General features: G+C 44.0%; 1 protein-coding gene and 1 long non-coding RNA gene across 2 annotated transcripts; one reads left to right on the forward strand and one right to left on the reverse strand.

The window, feature by feature from the left end:
- Nucleotides 1-3,884: 3,884 nt before the first annotated feature.
- LOC123486443 lies at nucleotides 3,885-4,675 on the forward strand. The gene is made up of 2 exons (XR_006659383.1): nucleotides 3,885-4,093; nucleotides 4,485-4,675. It is a non-coding gene; the product is annotated as an uncharacterized LOC123486443 (long non-coding RNA).
- Nucleotides 4,571-10,064, reverse strand: LOC123486442 (protein NLRC3-like). Its single transcript, XM_045217760.1, has 8 exons — nucleotides 9,864-10,064; nucleotides 7,486-9,409; nucleotides 7,123-7,377; nucleotides 6,772-6,945; nucleotides 6,000-6,170; nucleotides 5,642-5,815; nucleotides 5,439-5,485; nucleotides 4,571-5,313 (listed from the first exon to the last, which is right to left on the reverse strand). The coding sequence occupies exons 1-8, from the start codon at nucleotides 9,880-9,882 to the stop codon at nucleotides 4,763-4,765; spliced, it is 3,315 nt and encodes a 1,104-aa protein (XP_045073695.1). The 5' UTR covers nucleotides 9,883-10,064; the 3' UTR covers nucleotides 4,571-4,762.
- Between the last annotated feature and the right edge of the window lie 8,625 nt (nucleotides 10,065-18,689).

An 18,689-nucleotide genomic window follows, 5' to 3' on the forward strand; every position in this document is an offset into this window, starting at 1 on the left:
CCCGTGGGGTCAAAATGATCACAAGAACGGTGAGCAAAAATCCCAGAACCACACGGGGGACCTAGTGAATGACCTGCAGAGAGCTGGGACCAAAGTAACAAAGCCTACCATCAGTAACACACTACGCCGCCAGGGACTAAAATCCTGCAGTGCCAGACGTGTCCCCCTGCTTAAGCCAGTACATGTCCAGGCCCGTCGTGTAGGTTTGCTGGAGTGCATTTGGATGATCCAGAAGAGGATTGGGAGAATGACATATGGTCAGATGAAACCAAAATAGAACTTTTTGGGTAAAAAATCTACTGTCGTGTTTGGAGGACAAAGAATGCTGAGTTGCATCCAAAGAACACCATACCTACTGTGAAGCATGGGGGTGGAAACATCTGCTTTGGGGCTGCTTTTCTGCAAAGGGACCAGACGACTGATTCGTGTAAAGGAAATAATGAATGGGGCCATGTATCGTGACATTTTGGTGAAAACCTCCTTCCATCAGCAAGGCATTGAAGATGAAACGTGGCTGGGTCTTTCAGCATGACAATGATCCAAAACACACCGCCCGGGCAACGAAGGAGTGGCTTCGCAATAAGCATTTCAAGGTCCTGGAGTGGCCTAGCCCAGTCTCCAGATCTCAACCCCATAGAAAATCTTTGGAGGGAGTTGAAAGTCTGTGTTGCCCAGCGACAGCCCCAAAACATCACTGCTCTAGAGGAGATCTGCATGGAGGAATGTGCCAAAATACCAGCAACAGTGTGTGAAAACCTTGTGAAGACTTACAGAAAACGTTTGACCTGTGTCATTGCCAACAAAGGGTATATAACAAAGTATTGAGAAACTTTTGTTATTGACCAAATACTTATTTTCCACCATAATTTGCAAATAAATTCATTAAAAAATCCTACAATGTGATTTTCTGGATTTTTTTCTCATTTTGTCTGTCATAGTTGACGTGTACCTATGATGAAAATTACAGGCCTCTCTCATCTTTATAAGTGGGAGAACTTGCACAATTGGTGGCTGACTAAATACTTTTTTTCCCCACTGTACACTCTCACTAGACTATATATACACACTATATACACACTCACTAGACTATATATACACACTCACTAGACTATATACACACTATATACACACTCACTTGACTATATATACACACACTAGACTATATATACACACACTTGACTATATATACATACTATATATACACACTATATACACACTCACTAGACTATATATACACACTATATACAGTGGGGAAAAAAGTATTTAGTCAGCCACCAATTGTGCAAGTTCTCCCACTTAAAAAGATGAGAGAGGCCTGTAATTTTCATCATAGGTACACGTCAACTATGACAGACAAATGGAGAAAATTTTCCAGAAAATCACATTGTAGGATTTTTAATGAATTTATTTGCAAATTATGGTGGAAAATAAGTATTTGGTCAATAACAAACGTTTCTCAATACTTTGTTATATACATACTCACTAGACTATATATACACACTATATACACACTGACTAGACTATATAAACACTATATACACACTCACTTGACTATATGCACACTATATACACACACACTTGACTATATATACACACTATATACACACTATATACACACTCAATAGACTATATATACACTCACTAGACTATATATACACACACTTGACTATATATACATACTATATATACACACTATATACACACTGACTGGACTATACTGTGTATGCAGACTATATACACACTCACTCACACACTACACTGACACTCACACAAAACCCACACACATTCACATAAACCAGAGGAGGATAGGGGAGGAGGAGGAGGATAGGGGAATAGGAGGAGGAGGATAGGGGAATAGGAGGAGGAGGATAGGGGAATAGGAGGAGGAGGATAGGGGAATAGGAGGAGGAGGATAGGGGAATAGGAGGAGGAGGATAGGGGAGGAGGATAGGGGAGGAGGAAGAGGAGGAGGAGGGAAGGGGAGGAGGAAAGAGGAGGAGGAGGATAGGGGAGGAGGAGGATAGGGGAATAGGAGGAGGAGGATAGGGGAGGAAGAGGAGGATAGGGTAGGAGGAGGAGGAGGAAAACACTCCAGGCCATTCTTGAACGTCTTCAACTAGATGCTAGATAGAAAGTATAACGGAGCTTTATATTTTATATATATATTATATAGATTTTATATTTTCAAATAAATGCCCTTTTTTCCGTCCCTCAACTTGATTTTGATGAGAAATTTCGAACAACTTTTATTTTTATCTGAGACAAAGTTTGCCCACCACTGCTCTAAAGTATCATCCACCCCTCCTCCCTCGCTCTTCCCTCTATCACTCTCCCTTTCTCCCCCTCCTCCCTCCCACACTCTTCCCTCTATCACTCTCCCTTTCTCCCCCTCCTCCCTCCCACACTCTTCCCTCTATCACTCTCCCTTTCTCCCCCTCCCCCCTCCCTCGCTCTTCCCTCTATCACTCTCCCTTTCTCCCCCTCCTCCCTCCCACGCTCTTCCCTCTATCACTCTCCCTTTCTCCCCCTCCTCCCTCCCACGCTCTTTCCTCTATCACTCTCCCTTTCTCCCCCTCCTCCCTCTATCTCTCTCCCTTTCTCCCCCTCCTCCCTCCCACGCTCAATCCTCTATCACTCTCCCTTTCTCCCCCTCCTCCCACGCTCTTCCCTCTATCACTCTCCCTTTCTCCCCCTCCTCCACGCTCTTCCCTCTATCACTCTCCCTTTCTCCCCCTCCTCCTCCCACGCTCTTCCCTCTATCACTCTCCCTTTCTCCCCCTCCTCCCACGCTCTTCCCTCTATCTCTCTCCCTTTCTCCCCCTCCTCCCTCCCTCGCTCTTCCCTCTATCACTCTCCCTTTCTCCCCCTCCTCCCTCCCACGCTCTTTCCTCTATCACTCTCCCTTTCTCCCCTCCTCCCTCGCTCTTCCCTCTATCACTCTCCCTTTCTCCCCCCTCCTCCCTCGCTCTTCCCTCTATCACGCTCCCTTTCTCCCCCCTCCTCCCTCCATCGCTCTACCCTCTATCACTCTCCCTTTCTCCCCCCTCCTCCCTCCCTCGCTCTTCCCTCTATCACTCTCCCTTTCTCCCCCTCCTCCCTCCCACGCTCTTTCCTCTATCACTCTCCCTTTCTCCCCTCCTCCCTCGCTCTTCCCTCTATCACTCTCCCTTTCTCCCCTCCTCCCTCGCTCTTCCCTCTATCACGCTCCCTTTCTCCCCTCCTCCCTCCCACGCTCTTCCCTCTATCACTCTCCCTTTCTCCCCCCTCCTCCCTCCCTCGCACTCTTCCCCTCTATCACGCTCCCTTTCTCCCCCTCCTCCCTCCCTCGCTCTACCCTCTATCACTCTCCCTTTCTCCCCCTCCTCCCTCCCACGCTCTTTCCTCTATCACTCTCCCTTTCTCCCCCTCCTCCCTCCCACGCTCTTTCCTCTATCACTCTCCCTTTCTCCCCCCTCCTCCCTCCCACGCTCTTTCCTCTATCACTCTCCCTTTCTCCCCCTCCTCCCTCGCTCTTCCCTCTATCACTCTCCCTTTCTCCCCCTCCTCCCTCCCTCGCTCTTTCCTTTATCACTCTCCCTTTCTCCCCCTCCTCCCTCGCTCTTTCCTCTATCACTCTCCCTTTCTCCCCTCCCCCCTCCCAAGCTCTTTCCTCTATCACTCTCCCTTTCTCCCCCTCCTCCCTCCCTCGCTCTTCCCTCTATCACTCTCCCTTTCTCCCCCCTCCTCCACGCTCTTCCCTCTATCATTCCATCTCCCTTTCTCCCCCTCCTCCCTCCCTTGCTCTCTCTCTTTCCTCTATCACTCTGTAGTATCACCCCCCCTTTACACAAATTAATCATTAAAAACATATTAATAATCAAACATGATAACTATAACAACAACAATAATACAATAATAAAAATATAAACAAACAACTTCCAAAGACCATTTCCACCCAAAGCTGAATGATGTGTGAATGGTAAATATTTATTACGTTTATTACATAACATTTTCTAATCAAAACATCATTGTCCTCTCTCTAAGTGAAGGTGTATTTGTGATGAGACAGGTGGATGTCATCTCTCTGAGTGAAGGTGTATTTGTGATGAGACAGGTGGATGTCACCTCCCGAGTGGCGCAGTGGTCTAAGGCACTGCATCGCAGTGCTAGCTGTGCCACTAGAGATCCTGGTTCGAATCCAGGCTCTGTCGTAGCAGGCCGCAACCGGGAGACCCATGGGGTGGCGCACAATTGGCCCAGCGTCGTCCAGGGTAGGGGAGGGAATGGCCGGCAGGGGATGTAGCTCAGTTGGTAGAGCATGGCGTTTGCAACGCCAGGGTTGTGGGTTCGATAAAATAATGTATGTGCTAACTGTAAGTCGCTCTGGATAAGAGCGTCTGCTAAATGACTAAAATGTAAATGTCATCTCTCTGAGTGAAGGTGTATTTGTGATGAGACAGGTGGATGTCATCTCTCTGAGTGAAGGTGTATTTGTGATGAGACAGGTTGATGTCATCACTCTGAGTGATGATGTGTTTGATGAGACAGGTGGATGTCATCTTCATCACTTGATATAAGACAGAGACATGACTCTCAGTTCCATACAAAACTTTATTTACATCATCAATGTATGTAATGTGTGACTATACCATTTCGATTTCCCACCTGGGTATCAATAAAGTTCAATTAAAATCTCCCCCCAAAAAACAGACTAAATCTATTTACAGAAATAAAATTAATTAAAAATGTGTCTGTCCGTTACTCTGGTGATGGCTGCTTTCATTCACAGAGTTTGGATTTTAACTGAGCCAAATATCTCCATCTCATCACACATGATTTTGAACTGAGGGTAAAGGGGCTCAGTGAACGTGGTGTGGAATGTGTACCGGTGGGTCAGTGTACCAGAGGAGACGCTGTAAAAGGACAGAGTGCCAGCCGGAAAGTCCAGATACACTCCTATACACTTTGGGTCCGGCCTGGGTACTGGCACAACTGAGATCCTGATATTATGAATAAATGTGTACTGTTCATTGCAGCAGAAAAGCCTCCAAGACCTCTTGTTCTCAATATCCCATTTGGGTGTATATGTCACCCCAATGTCAACCCAGCCAGTCCATTCAACCTGCCAGTAGAAACGACCATCAGACAGGGGCTCCCTGCAGCGTACTTTGGCCCACTTATCCAACTTTTCTGTCCGATCTGAGTCATCTGAATCCGAGAAATCAAAATAAGGATATCGGTTAACCTGTGTTCTCCTCACCACCCTCGTGTTGTCCTCGGACAGAGTCAGGTCAAAATCTGCTGACATACAGTTCAGCTTGAGCTGGCAGGCATCTGTAGCAAGACAAGGCAGAAATAAACAGAAACACGTGTGTTACGTTCTTTTCACAATTTGCTTATAAAAGTTTAGGTGCTTAAAAAGCCAGCTTTCTTTTCCTAAATGTAGTTTGATGACTCACATTTCCTCAGGCCTGGTTTGATTCTGGACTCTCCACCATGGTCCAAACTGTGGGACAAAGAAAGAGTCATGTAGGGCCTATTGAACCTGATTACAGTGGAGATTGCCTTGATGATTTCACTATATAAACTAGAGTCTTGAAAGCCCATTGAGCAATGAGGTGTTAACAGAAGCAAAAGTCAAATCAACTAAATTTCCTTTTACCTGAGTTTCTCCAGTCTACAGTGTGGATCCTCCAGTCTAGCAGAGAGCAGCTTCACTCCGGAGTCTCCTGGGTGATTGAAGCTCAGGTCCAGTTCTCTCAGGTGGGAGGGGTTTGACTCCAGAGCAGAGGCAAGAAACGTACAGCCTTTCTCTGTGACTAGACAACCAGAAAGCCTACAGAGAGAAGAGACAGCATAAAACAATGAACAACTGCTAGAGTATATATTTTTTAAGTTAAAACGTTTAAAATTCCATTTAAGTGCAGTGCAGTTCACTAGTTCAATCATTCAAATCATTCCTATTTGACTGTTTTCTGAAGTTTACAGTATGCTTTCACAATATCAAATGTGTAATCTACCTAAGAGTCTGTAAGGCACAGTTGGGGTTCCTCAGTCCAGCAGAGAGGAGCCTCATTCCAGAGTACCACAGGCTGTTGTCTCTCAGGTCCAGCTCTCTCAGTACTGAGTATGACCACAGGACAGGAGCCAGGGAGACACAGGAACGTCTGGAGAGATTACACTCCCTTAGCCTTGGGAGGGGAAAAGGGAGAGAATTTAACGCTACGTTCTCTTGGTGTTTCCATTGTTACGGTATAGTTTTAACAATGCGGTAATAAAAGGTTTATTCTACTGTAACATGTGGAAGATTAAACATAACGGTTTATTTCTCACCCCAGAGTCTGTATCTGACAGTGTGGATCCATCAGTCCAGCAGACAGCAGCTTTACTCCAGAGTCGCCCGGTTTGTTGCAGCCCAGACGTAGTTCCTCGAGCTGACAGACTGCTATAGCAGAGGACAAACTTCCACAGGACTCCTCTGTAACCCCACAACCAGTCATTCTGTCCAACATGAAAAAATGTTATTAACTAAATGTAAAGGGGAGCTGTCTTTAATCAAGAATAAATTAACCTATAGGGCCAGTTTCAAGACACATTAAGCCAAATCCTGGACTAAGAAGCTAGCTAACAATCAATGGTAAGTGATAGGGGCGTGTGTGCAATGTTTTTACATAAATGAACAAATCACCTAATGTCAAACCACATATGGAGTTGATTTGACAATTTTGAAAAGTGCAGGCATTTCCCTTCTATTGATCCTGACCTTCCCCTTTAAACATGTTCATTACTCACCTCAGTATCTTCAGGTTACAGTGTGGACTCATAAGACCACTGGAGATCTGCTTCACCCCTGTGTCTGTCAGTTTGTTGTAGCTGAGATCCAGCTCTGTCAGACATGAGCCAGCTGAATGGAGAGCCGAGGCAACGGTTTCACAAACGTCATCTTTGAGATCACAACTGGTGAGTCTGTAAAACAACCCAAAAAATAATTGAATTGTTCAAACTTGCCAACATGCATACCACCGTCATTTAAAGTTGTTTATCATTATATTTATTGCTTGTTTTCTTTGCCAGAGTAGATTTGGAAGGTTACTGACTGTTGAAAAGTGTTCTGCTGTGTGTTGTTCCAGGCATAGCACTCACCTCAACACAAGTGGCTGGCTGTGAGCACCCATCAGCACAGCCTTTAGAAGCTCTGGTCCCGATCTTCCCATGTTGATATGGCTAAGGTTAAGTGACTCCAGTCGGCAGTTGGGACTCCTCAGTCCAACAGAGAGGGACTTCAGGTCCAACAGGGCGTTGCCGCTCAGGTCCAGCTCTCTCAGCTGGGAGTCGGGCAGCTGTAGTGCAGATGCCACCGTTTCACAGCAACTCGTTGTAAGGCGGCAGTCCGCTAGTCTACAGAGGAGAGACGTTTATTATGGGAGATGTGGATGTAGTATAGGATTAATTAAATGGCTATAAGACATACAGTGACATACTGTACATATCAACACTTCAACTCACATAGCCTTTCGGCAGCATCGAACAGCAGGGACCAGCCTCTTACGCCCCTCATCTGACGTGTTGTACTCTCTCACGTCCAGTTTGTCCAACACTTCCTCTGACATCAAGAGTACGTATGCCATCGCCGAGCACTGTGCAGGCGTCAGGTTCTTCTCAGCAGGGTTTTTGGATGTCAAGAACCTTTGAATTTCATTTACAAATGAGGTATCGTTCAACTCAATCAAACAGTGGAAGAGATTGATGCACCTCTCTGGGGAGGGATATTGTCTTTGTTTTTCGTCTGAGAGCTTGTCTTTGATGTATTGGATGGTATTCTGGATACTCTCTTTGTCTCCCTCTGTCTGGAGCTGTAGGCATTTCAAGAGGATCTGATTGGACTCCAGTGAGATGCCCAGAAGGAAGCGGAGGAAGAGGTCTAGATGACCGGTCTTGCTCTTCAAAGCTTCATCCACCGCACTCCTCTGCAAGTCATGCAGTGTTTTCTGCTGCTGCTGAGAACCTCTGGGTTGTGGCCTGTAATCTTCGTCCTCACTGAAGTCATCACCTTCTCCAAAATACCCGTAATTCGATCTTGGTAGCCTGTTCTCTCTTGATGCAAACGGGTTGACATTTTCACTGACAAAGAGGTAGGCAACATAGAGTGCAGCGAAGAACTCCTGAATGCTGAGATGCACAAAGCTGTACTTGTTTGCTCTAAACATTGGGTCCTCCTCTCTGAAGATCTCTGTGCACATCCCTGAGAGCAAGAAGCCTTCTTTGACATCAATGCCACACCCTCTCAGATCGTCTTCAGAAAACACCAGATTGCTCTTTTCCAAGTTTTGGAAGGCTAGTTTTCCAAGCTTCAGAATTATCTGTACGTCAGACTCTGACAGAATACGAGGATCTGGTTCGTTTTTCCCATTATATTTCTTGTTCTTCATGCTTGTCAGAGTGAGAAGGAAACGAATGTACATCTCAGTCAGAGTTTTAGGGACTTTTCCATGGTCATTTTCACTCAACATTTTCCCAAGAACCATGGCAGTAATCCAACAGAAGACTGGAATGTGGCACATGATGAAGAGACTCCTCGATGTCTTTATGTGTGAGATGATTTTGCTGGACAGGTTCTCATCATCACGGAATCTCTTCTTGAAGTATTCTTCTTTCTGTGGGTTGTTGAATCCCCGAACTTCTGTTACACGGTCAAAACAGTCGGAGGGTATCTTATCAACTGCTGCTGGTCGGGAGGTTATCCAAAGGAGAGCAGAAGGAAGCAGATTCCCCTTGATGAGGTTTGTCAGCAGCACGTCCACTGATGTTGTCTTGGTTACATTAGACAACCTCTTGTTGTTATGGAAATCCAGTGGAAGTTGGCTTTCATCCAGACCATCCAAGATGAACACGACTTTGCAGTCGACCACCTTCTTTGCATCCTTGATATCTGTTAGTTCAGGGTGGAAGTCACTCAGGAGCTCCAAGAGATTGTAGTCATCTTTGATGAAATTCAAGTCCCTGAATGGAAGTGCGAAGACAAAATCTACATCCCGATTGGCTATTCCTTCTGCCCAGTCAAGGATGAACTTCTGCACTGAGACCGTTTTTCCAATGCCAGCGATTCCCTTTGTCAGCACAGTTCTGACGGGTACCGCTTGTTTGGATTGGGATTTGTCATTATGTTCCTCTGTCTTAGGGTCTAAAGATTTAAAGATGTCATTGCAGTTGATTGCATGGTCTTGAAATGCTTTGGTCCGAGCCGTATCTTCAATCTGCCATACCTCATGCTCTTTATTAACCCCTTCACTCTCCCCAGTTGTGATGTAGAGCTCGGTGTAAATATTGTCCAGCAATGTTGGGTTTCCCCGTTTTCCAAGCCCCTCAAAGATGCTCCCAAACTTCTTCTTCATGTTGGACTTTTGGACCTTGACTTTTTGCAGATCTTCATCTAATGAGGAAATAACATTGATAGTGTTGTGGGATGCATAAAATATCTTTACTTCTGTTTTTTTATCTGCAGTATTCAGTACCGTAACGAACACAATACTTTCAGTTACTGGTTTCAAAGTCCGATTTCCTGCATGGGCGTGCCTTATTTATTTTTTTCAGACTTTTATGAGTCTGTGTGTGTGTTAATCTACAACTGGTACATCCATTTTTTTACTTTAAAATTAATTATATACTGTGTACCCATTTGATTCTTGAAGAATACAACTTACAAATACCTCATGAGCTTAGTTCAACTGTCGTACCCTATCAGAACACAAAATATATGCTTAATTGTATAGTATTATTTGACAGGGACACTGCATATTAACTAATCAACATTTCTGTAATAATTTGTTTAGTTTTTTTGCATTATTTTCTATTATAACAAAAATAACAATAAATAATTGTCTTACCAGCACCATGTGAAGGCATAGTAACACTGATGTTTTGATAAACTGAACCTCCGAGATTGCAGCCAACAAGTTGGGGTGCAACAACAACAGAACCACCCTGAGCTGTAATGGAGGACTGTGGTGGGGCAGGCTGAGCCGTAATGGAGGACTGTGGTGGGGCAGGCTGAGCCGTAATGGAGGACTGTGGTGGGGCAGGCTGAGCCATAATGGAGGACAGCGGACCAGAGTCCTGGGCTGGAACGAGGGACTGAGGAGTCTGATCCATGATATCAGACAGTCAGTCTCCTCTCCCTGAGAGAGCCAGAAGCAAAGAGAGAACAGACAATATACACTGAACACTTTCCTTACATTGAGTTACACCCCCTTTTGCCCTCAGAACATCTTCCTAATATTGAGTTGTACCCCCTTTTGCCCTCAGAACACCTTCCTAATATTGAGTTACACCCCCTTTTGCCCTCAGTACAGTCTCAATTCGGTATCAGTATTGTAGTCCTATGCCATAACCACAGAAGGCTAGAATGGTCATCATAAAGGATACATAGTTGACTTACAGAAAGATTCCCTAGTATATTTATTTTATTTAACCAGGTACGCCATTGAGTATACATTTTCTTTAACAATAACAACCTGACCACGATAAGAGCGAGACACCGTGCAGCAAAGCAGACAGTTCTTTGAAACTCAACACATAAACAGAAAAGGTAAAAGACAAATGTACAACACTCGGTAGGATGTAACACATATCTATATAACGGTTATATAGAGCTTTGAATCCCTAAAAAGACGACACTTACCGCATGTAAGTTGTCTTGTTGTGCCGTCTACAATGGTGCTCTTTCTTCCTCCTACTTTCTTTGGTCTGTTTCATGTTCTGGGCGTTGTAGAGGAGGATACTTCCTCAGTGTTGCCAACTCCTCAGTAAGTAAAGTAGCTATTGGCTGTCCTAAAAGTCACTAGAAGTCGCTAAATTACGTCACCACTCAATTTGCATCATTGGCCAAGCGCTTGTAATTGTGATGGACGCTGTAGGAGAGAGGAATAACTTCGTGAGAGAGAATTTTTTTTGTATACAATCTACATTAACAATCTAAATGGACCACAAAAAAATAAGGGCGGGATCAGCCAGCGGCGGCTTCTCGCATGCGCGATTCATTTGCAGTCTGGACGCGGAGTGGTGAACATCTTCTGCTCTGAATACTCGCTAAATATAGCGACAAAGTCGCTAAATTGGCAATGTTAACTTCCTGAACTTTGCAGTTAACCGCAAAGTTTCATCATCTCTGTACTGACAGGGTTTGGTGACTGGATATAAATTAATTCAAAGGAATAGTCAGAGAGGCGTGTCTTAGTTTATAATACAAAACTGTGTCTGTCTGTCTGTTTTATATACTTTGTATTTAAAGCACAAATGTATTAATAAAGTTGATTTTTCTATCAGTCTGTCTGTCGGTCTGTCTCTCTGTCCATCCATCTGTCTGTATGTGTTTCTTTCTCTCTCTCTTCATAGTAGGGATATTCAAAAATAAAATATATAAATATTTTTAAAAACATGTTGATTTTTCTGTCAGTCAGTCTATCAGTCTGTCTGTCTGTTTTATATACTTTGTATTTAAAGCATAAATTAATTAATGAAGTTGATTTTTCTGTCTGTCAGTCTGTTAGTCTGTCTGTCAGTCAGTCTGTCTGTTGTCTGTCAGTCTGTCTATCTGTCAGTCAGTCTGTCTGTTAGTCTGTCTCTCTCTGTCCATCAGTCTGTCTGTTTTTCTTTCTCTCTCTCTTCATCTTATTATTATTATTATTATATTATTATCATTGGGATATTCAATATATAAGGCCATGCGCTTCTCCCGAGTGGCGCAGTGGTCTAAGGCTGATCCACTAGAGATCCTGGTTCGAATCCAGGCTCTGCTGTAGCCGGCCGCAACCGGGAGACCAATGGGGCGGCGCACAATTGGCCCAGCGTTGTCCAGGGTAGGGGAGGGAATGGCCGGCAGGGAGGTAGCTCAGTTGGTAGAGCATGGCGTTTGCAACGCCAGGGTTGTGGGTTTGATTCCCACGGGGGGCCAGTATGAAAATAAATAAAAAATAATAATGTATGCACTAACTGTAAGTCGCTCTGGATAAGAGCGTCTGCTAAATGACGTAAAAATATAAATATTTAAAAAAAACATGTAGAATACATATAGGATACTAGTTGATTTACAGAACGATGCCGTAGTAAATGTATTTTATTTGCTCTTATTTAACCAGGTACGTCATTGAGTATACTTAAGCAATAAGGTCCAAGGGGGTGTGGTATATGGCCGATATACCACAAATCCCAGAGGTGCCTTATTGCTATTGTAAAATGGTTACCAACATAATTAGAACAGTAAAAATAAGTGTTTTGTCATACACGTGGTATACGGTCTCATATACCATGGCTTTCAGCCAATCAGCATTCAGGGCTCGAACTACCCAGTTTACACATTTTCTTTAACAATAACGACCTGACCACGATAAGAGCGATACACCGTGTATCAAAGCAGACAGTTCTTTGAAACTCAACACATAAACAGAAAAGGTAAAAGACAAATGTACAACACTGGGTAGGATGCAACACATATCTATATAACGGTTATATAGAGCTTTGAATCAAGTTGTCTTGTTGTTCTGTCTACTCTGGGCGTTGTAGGGTAGGCTCCTTCCTGTTAACCGCAAAGTTTCATAACCTCTGGCAACGGTTCTGTTCTAACAGGCTTGGTGATTGGATAGAAATAAATTCAAACAAATAGGCAGAGAGGCGTGTCTTAGCTTGTATTACAAAGCTGTGTGTGTGTGTGTGTGTGTGTGTGTGTGTCTGTCTGAAGCTGTTTGTCTCTGTCTGTCCATCTGTCTGTCTGTCTCTCTCTCTCTCTCTGTCTGTCCATCTATCTCTCTCTCTGTCTGTCTAGGGCCTAGGTCATGTTTAAATTAAGGGATTAACATTTGCCAGGTATAATCTTTGGGATTTGACTCCTTGATGTTAAATTGGGAAAGATATGTTTGGGTGGTGGTGGTGGAGGAGGAATAATGGTCTGGGGCTGTTTTTCATGGTTCAGGCTCCTTAGTTCCAGTGAAGGGAAATCTTAACGCTATAGCATACAATGACATTCTAGACCATTCTGTGCTTCCAACTTTGTGGCAACAGTTTGGGGAAGGCCCTTTCCTGTTTCAGCATGACAATGCCCCCGTGAACAAAGCGAGGTCCATACAGAAATGGTGTTTAGAGATCGGTGTGGAAGAACTTGACTGGCCTGCACAGAGCCCTGAACTCAACCCCCTTCGAACACCTTTGGGATGAATTGGAACGCCGACTGCGAGACAGGCCTAATCGCCCAACATCAGCGCCCGATCTCACTAATGCTCTTGTGGCTGAATGGAAGCAAGTCCCAGCAGCAATGTTCCAACATCTAGTGGAAAGCCTTCCCAGAAGAGTGGAGGCTGTTATAGCTGCAAATGGGGACCAATTCCATATTAATGCCCATGATTTTGGAATGAGATGTTTGACGAGCAGGTGTCCACATACTTTTGGCCATGTAGTGTATTTTTGGTTGGTGGAGGAGGTGATTCCTTCTTGATGTTAACCAGAGAGAATATATTTCTGGGTGGTGGTGAAGGTGATTCCTTTCCAATGTAACCCAGAGAGAATATCTTCAGTTCTCCTTTCTTCACCTCTTTCTTCCTCTTACCCGGAGAGAGACTCTTCAGTGACACAGACTCCTTCCTAGAGTTACCCAATGACAGCCTCTTGATTGAGGGTGACTCCGTCCTCTTCCCGGCCAATGAAAACCTCTTCTTGGGAGTAAGGAACTCCCTCTTTAGGATCTCCACTGACAGTTTGTCCAGAGTAGGAAGAATTATGCTTCTCTTCTGTTTCTTACTGGATAGCGCCCCCTTCAGTTCACTCCAGGTCAACACTGAGTCCTGTTTCTTCTTTTGGCCATGTACTAATCCAGGCACTTGTGCCATCAAACCAATTTATCCAGAACGCAGCAGCCTGCCTGGTTTTCAACCTTCCCAAGTTCTCTCCTGTCACCCTGATCCTCCTCACACTCCACTGGCTTCCAGTCGAAGCTCTCATCCACTACAAGACCATGGTACTTGCCTACGGAGCAGCAAGAGGAACTGCCCCTCCCTACCTTCAGGCTCTGCTCAAACCCTACACCCCAACCCAAGAACTCTGTTCTGCCACCTCTGGTCTCTTGGCCCTCTTCTCTGTCCTGGCACCCCAATGCTGGAACCAGCTTCCCTCTGAAGCTAGGACAGCAGAGTCCCTGTCACTCTTTCGAAAGCACCTGAAACCCTACCTCTTCGAACAGTATCTTAAATAATCCCACAGTCTACTGAAGGGAGTGGCTCTCCCATAGACACCAATGATAGCAGCCGGGTCCGGTCTACTGAAGGGGTTTGGCTCTCCCATAGACACCAATGAGCCGGGCGTCTACTGAAGGGGGTGGCTCTCCCATAGACACCAATGATAGCAGCCGGGTCCGGTCTACTGAAGGGGGTGGCTCTCCCATAGACACCAATGATAGCAGCTGGGTCCGATCTACTGAAGGGGGTGGCTCTCCCATAGACACCAATGATAGCAGCTGGGTCCGATCTACTGAAGGGGGTGGCTCTCCCATAGACACCAATGATAGCAGCTGGGTCCGGTCTACTGAAGGGGGTGGCTCTCCCATAGACACCAATGATAGCAGCTGGGTCCGTTCTACTTAGTTCATTGAGGTCTCACTTCCGTTTCCTTTTCTATCTCTCTCTTTATCAGCTCACCACTCCCCGCCCCTCCCGCTCAGAGAAAAGGGGTGTATTCATTAGTCTGACAAACCTTTTTTCATCAAAAAAATAATAAGAATTGGCTATGAAAATAGGAGTATCTATTAGACGAATTCAGATAGTTCCCTCCCTGTTCCGATTGGCTCTGTTTTGGTTCTGTTAGGTTCCTAGTGACTACACACCAGAACAGAAGGATCCGGGTGTCTGGCAGGTTCAACTAAATAAAAACTAAATTCAGGGCAGCAGGTAGCTTAGTGGTTAAGAGCGTTGTGCCAGTAACCGAAAGGTCGCTGGTTCTAATCCCCAAACCAACTAGGTGAAAAATCTGTCGATGTGCCCTTGAGCAAGGCACTTAACCCTAATTGCTCCTGTAAGTCGCTCTGGATAAGAGCGTCTGCTAAATGACCAATTATTTATTACACCATTCTGTACATATGTATAACATTTGCATGTAGCTGTTATGAATGCATAGAGCTGTTATGAATGCATGGAGCTGTTATGGACGAATGGAGCTGTAATGAATGCAGGGAGCTGTTAGGAATGCAGGGAGCTGTTATGAATGCAGGGAGCTGTTAGGAATGCATGGAGCTGTTAGGAATGCATGGAGCTGTTAGGAATGCATGGAGCTGTTAGGAATGCATGGAGCTGTTAGGAATGCAGGGAGCTGTTAGGAATGCAGGGAGCTGTTAGGAATGCATGGAGCTGTTAGGAATGCAGGGAGCTGTTAGGAATGCATGGAGCTGAGCAGGGAGCTGTTAGGAATGCATGGAGCTGTTAGGAATGCATGGAGCTGTTAGGAATGCATGGAGCTCTAATGAATTCTTATAGCAAGTTATGATACGCTATAGGGGCAATTATCACATCATGTTGTCATGGATATATATCAACGTTAACTGTGCATTGATGAGACGTTACGCCTAAATAGACAGACCAGACAGACAGTTCAGTACCTACATGAATCATTTATTGACCATTTTGATACCTTCTGGAAACAAAGCTTGTATTATAAGGAGGATGGGTTCCATCCAAATCATTTGGGTTCCTGGATCATTTCACAGCATTATAAGGCTGCGTTGAGACAATGACTTATCAATGACCCAAGTCCAGCTCATTTAATCCCTACCATTGTGTCGCTGAGTTGTCAGAATGCTTCAGCAAATGTACATTATCCTAGGGACATTGGAAGACACAATGTAAATAACCTAATTTATGTCCCTCTTACTGCCCGGAATGCCTCTGCTGATCCTACAGCTATTGTATGCAGTACTCATATGCCTATGAACCAGAGTAATACTGTTGCCACTGAGGTGGTGTGCCCTAGTAGGAAGTCCACTGTGTGCAGCTCACCCTGCACTAATAAAAATAACCAGAATATGTCTACCTCTGCTAAGCTTCCCAGTAAAGCAAGAAAAAGAATGAAGCATCCCAGAAAAGTGTTAAAAATAGCCCAAGTTAACATATGTAGCTTAAGAAACAAGGTTCATGAAATCAATAATTTGCTAGTAACAGATGACATTCATATTCTGACAATCTCTGAAACTCACTTAGATAATACCTTTGATGATACAGTGTTAGCAACACAGGGTTATTACATTTACAGAAAATACAGAAATGCTAACGGGGCGGTGTTGCTGTCTATATTCAGAACCACATTCCTGTAAAGCTTAGAGAGGATCTCATGTTAAATACTGTTGAAGTAATATGGCTACAGGTTCACCTGCCTAGACCACCAAATGCTAACAGTCAGTATCTGCTATAGACCACCAAATGCTAACAGTCAGTATCTGGATAACATGTGTGAAATGCTTGATAATGTATGTGATATCAATAGAGAGGTATACTTTCTGGGTGATTTAAATATTGACTGGCTTTCATCAGGCTGCCCACTCAAGAGAAAGCTTCAAACTGTAAACTATTGCCTGCAACCTGGTTCAGGTTATCAATCAACCTACCAGGGTAGTTAGAAACAGTACAGGAACTGAAATCATCAACATGTATTGATCACATCTTTACTAATGCTGCAGACATTTGTTTGAAAGCAGTATCCAAAATCCATCGGATGTAGTGATCACAATATAGTAGCCATATCTAGGAAAACCAAAGTTCCAAAGGCTGGGCCTGATATAGTGTGTAAGAGGTCATACAATAAGTTTTGTAGTGATTCCTATGTTGCTGATGTAAATAATATTTGTTGGTTCGTGGTGTGTACTGAGGAGCAAACAGACACTGCACTTGACACATTTTTGAAATTGCTTATCCCAGTTACTAATAAGAATGCACCCATTAAGAAAATGACTGTAAAAACTGTTAAATCCCCGTGGATTGATGAGGAATTGAAAAATTGTATAATTTAGAGGGATGAGGCAAAAGATATGGCAAATAGGTCTGGCTGTACAACCGATTGGCAAACATACTGCAAATTGAGAAATCATGTGACTGAACTGAATAAAAAGAAGAAACTACACTATGAAACAAAGATAAATGACATTGAATTATAGTAAAAAGCTTTGGAGCACCTTAAATGACATTTTGGGCAAAAAGGCAAACTCCGCTCCCTTCATTGAATCAATGGCTCATTCATCACAAAACCCACTGATATTGCCAACTACTTTAATTATTAGCAAACTTAGGCATGACATGCCAACAACAAACGCTGACACTATACATCCAAGTATATCTGACCAAATTATGAAAGACAAGCATTGTAATTTTGAATTCCGTAAAGTAAGTGTGGAAAAGTATTATTGTCTATCAACAATGACAAGCCACCGGGGTCTGACAACTTGGATGGAAAATTACTGAGGATAATAGAGGTCGATATTGCCGCTCCTATTTGCCATATCTTCATTTAAGCCTAATAGAAAGTGTGTGCCCTCAGGCCTGGAGGGAAGCAACATTTATACCCCTACCTGAGAATAGTAAAGCCCCCTTAACTGGCTCAAATAGCCGACCAATCAGCCTGTTCCCAACTCTTAGTAAACTTTTGGGAAAAAATGGTAATTGACCAGATAAAATGCTATTTTACAGTAAACAAATTGACAACAGACTTTCAGCACGCTTATAGGGAAGGACATTCAACAAACACAGCACTTACACAAATGACTGAAATTGATGATAAAAAGATTGTGGGGGCTGTTTTGTTAGACTTCAGTGCGGCTTTTGACGTTATCGATCATAGTCTGCTGCTGGAAAAACGTATGTGTTATGGCTTTACACCCCCTGTTATATTGTGGATGAAGAGTTACCTGTCTAACAGAACACAGAGGGTGTTCTTTAATGGAAGCCTCTTCAACATAATCCAGGTAGAATCAGGAATTCCCCAGGGCAGCTGTCTAGGCCCCTTACTTTTTTCAATCTTTAGTAAAGCCAGTGTGTCTGTGTATGCGAATGACTCAACACTATACACGTCAGCTACCACAGCGACTGAAATGACAGCAACACTTAACAAAGAGCTGCAGTTAGTTTCAGAATGGGTGGCAAGGAATAAGTTAGTCCTAAATATTTCAAAAACTAAAAGCATTGTATTTGGGACAAATCATTCACTAAACCCTAAACCTCAACTAAATATTGTAAGGAATTATGTGGAAATTGAGCAAGTTGAGGAGACTAAACTGCTTGGAGTAACCCTGGATTGTAAACTGTCATGGTCAAAGCATATTGATACAACAGTAGCTAAGATGGGGAGAACTATGTCCATAATTAAGCGCTGCTCTGCCTTCTTAACAGCACTATCAACAAGGCAGGTCCTACAGGCCCTAGTTTTGTCGCACCTGGACTACTGTTCAGTCATGCGGTCAGGTGCCACAAAGAGGCACTTCGGAAAATTGCAATTGGCTCAGAACAGGGCAGCACGGCTGGCCCTGGATGTACACAGAGAGCTAACATTAATAAAATGCATGTCAATCTCTCCTGGCTCAAAGTGGAGGAGAGATTGACTTCATCACTACTTGTATTTGTGAGAGGTATTGACATGGCATCGGACACCCATGCATACCCCACAAGACATGCCACCAGAGGTCTCTTCACAGT

Source organism: Coregonus clupeaformis, unplaced genomic scaffold (genome assembly GCF_020615455.1).
Source record: "Coregonus clupeaformis isolate EN_2021a unplaced genomic scaffold, ASM2061545v1 scaf1217, whole genome shotgun sequence".
NCBI lineage: Eukaryota > Metazoa > Chordata > Actinopteri > Salmoniformes > Salmonidae > Coregonus > Coregonus clupeaformis.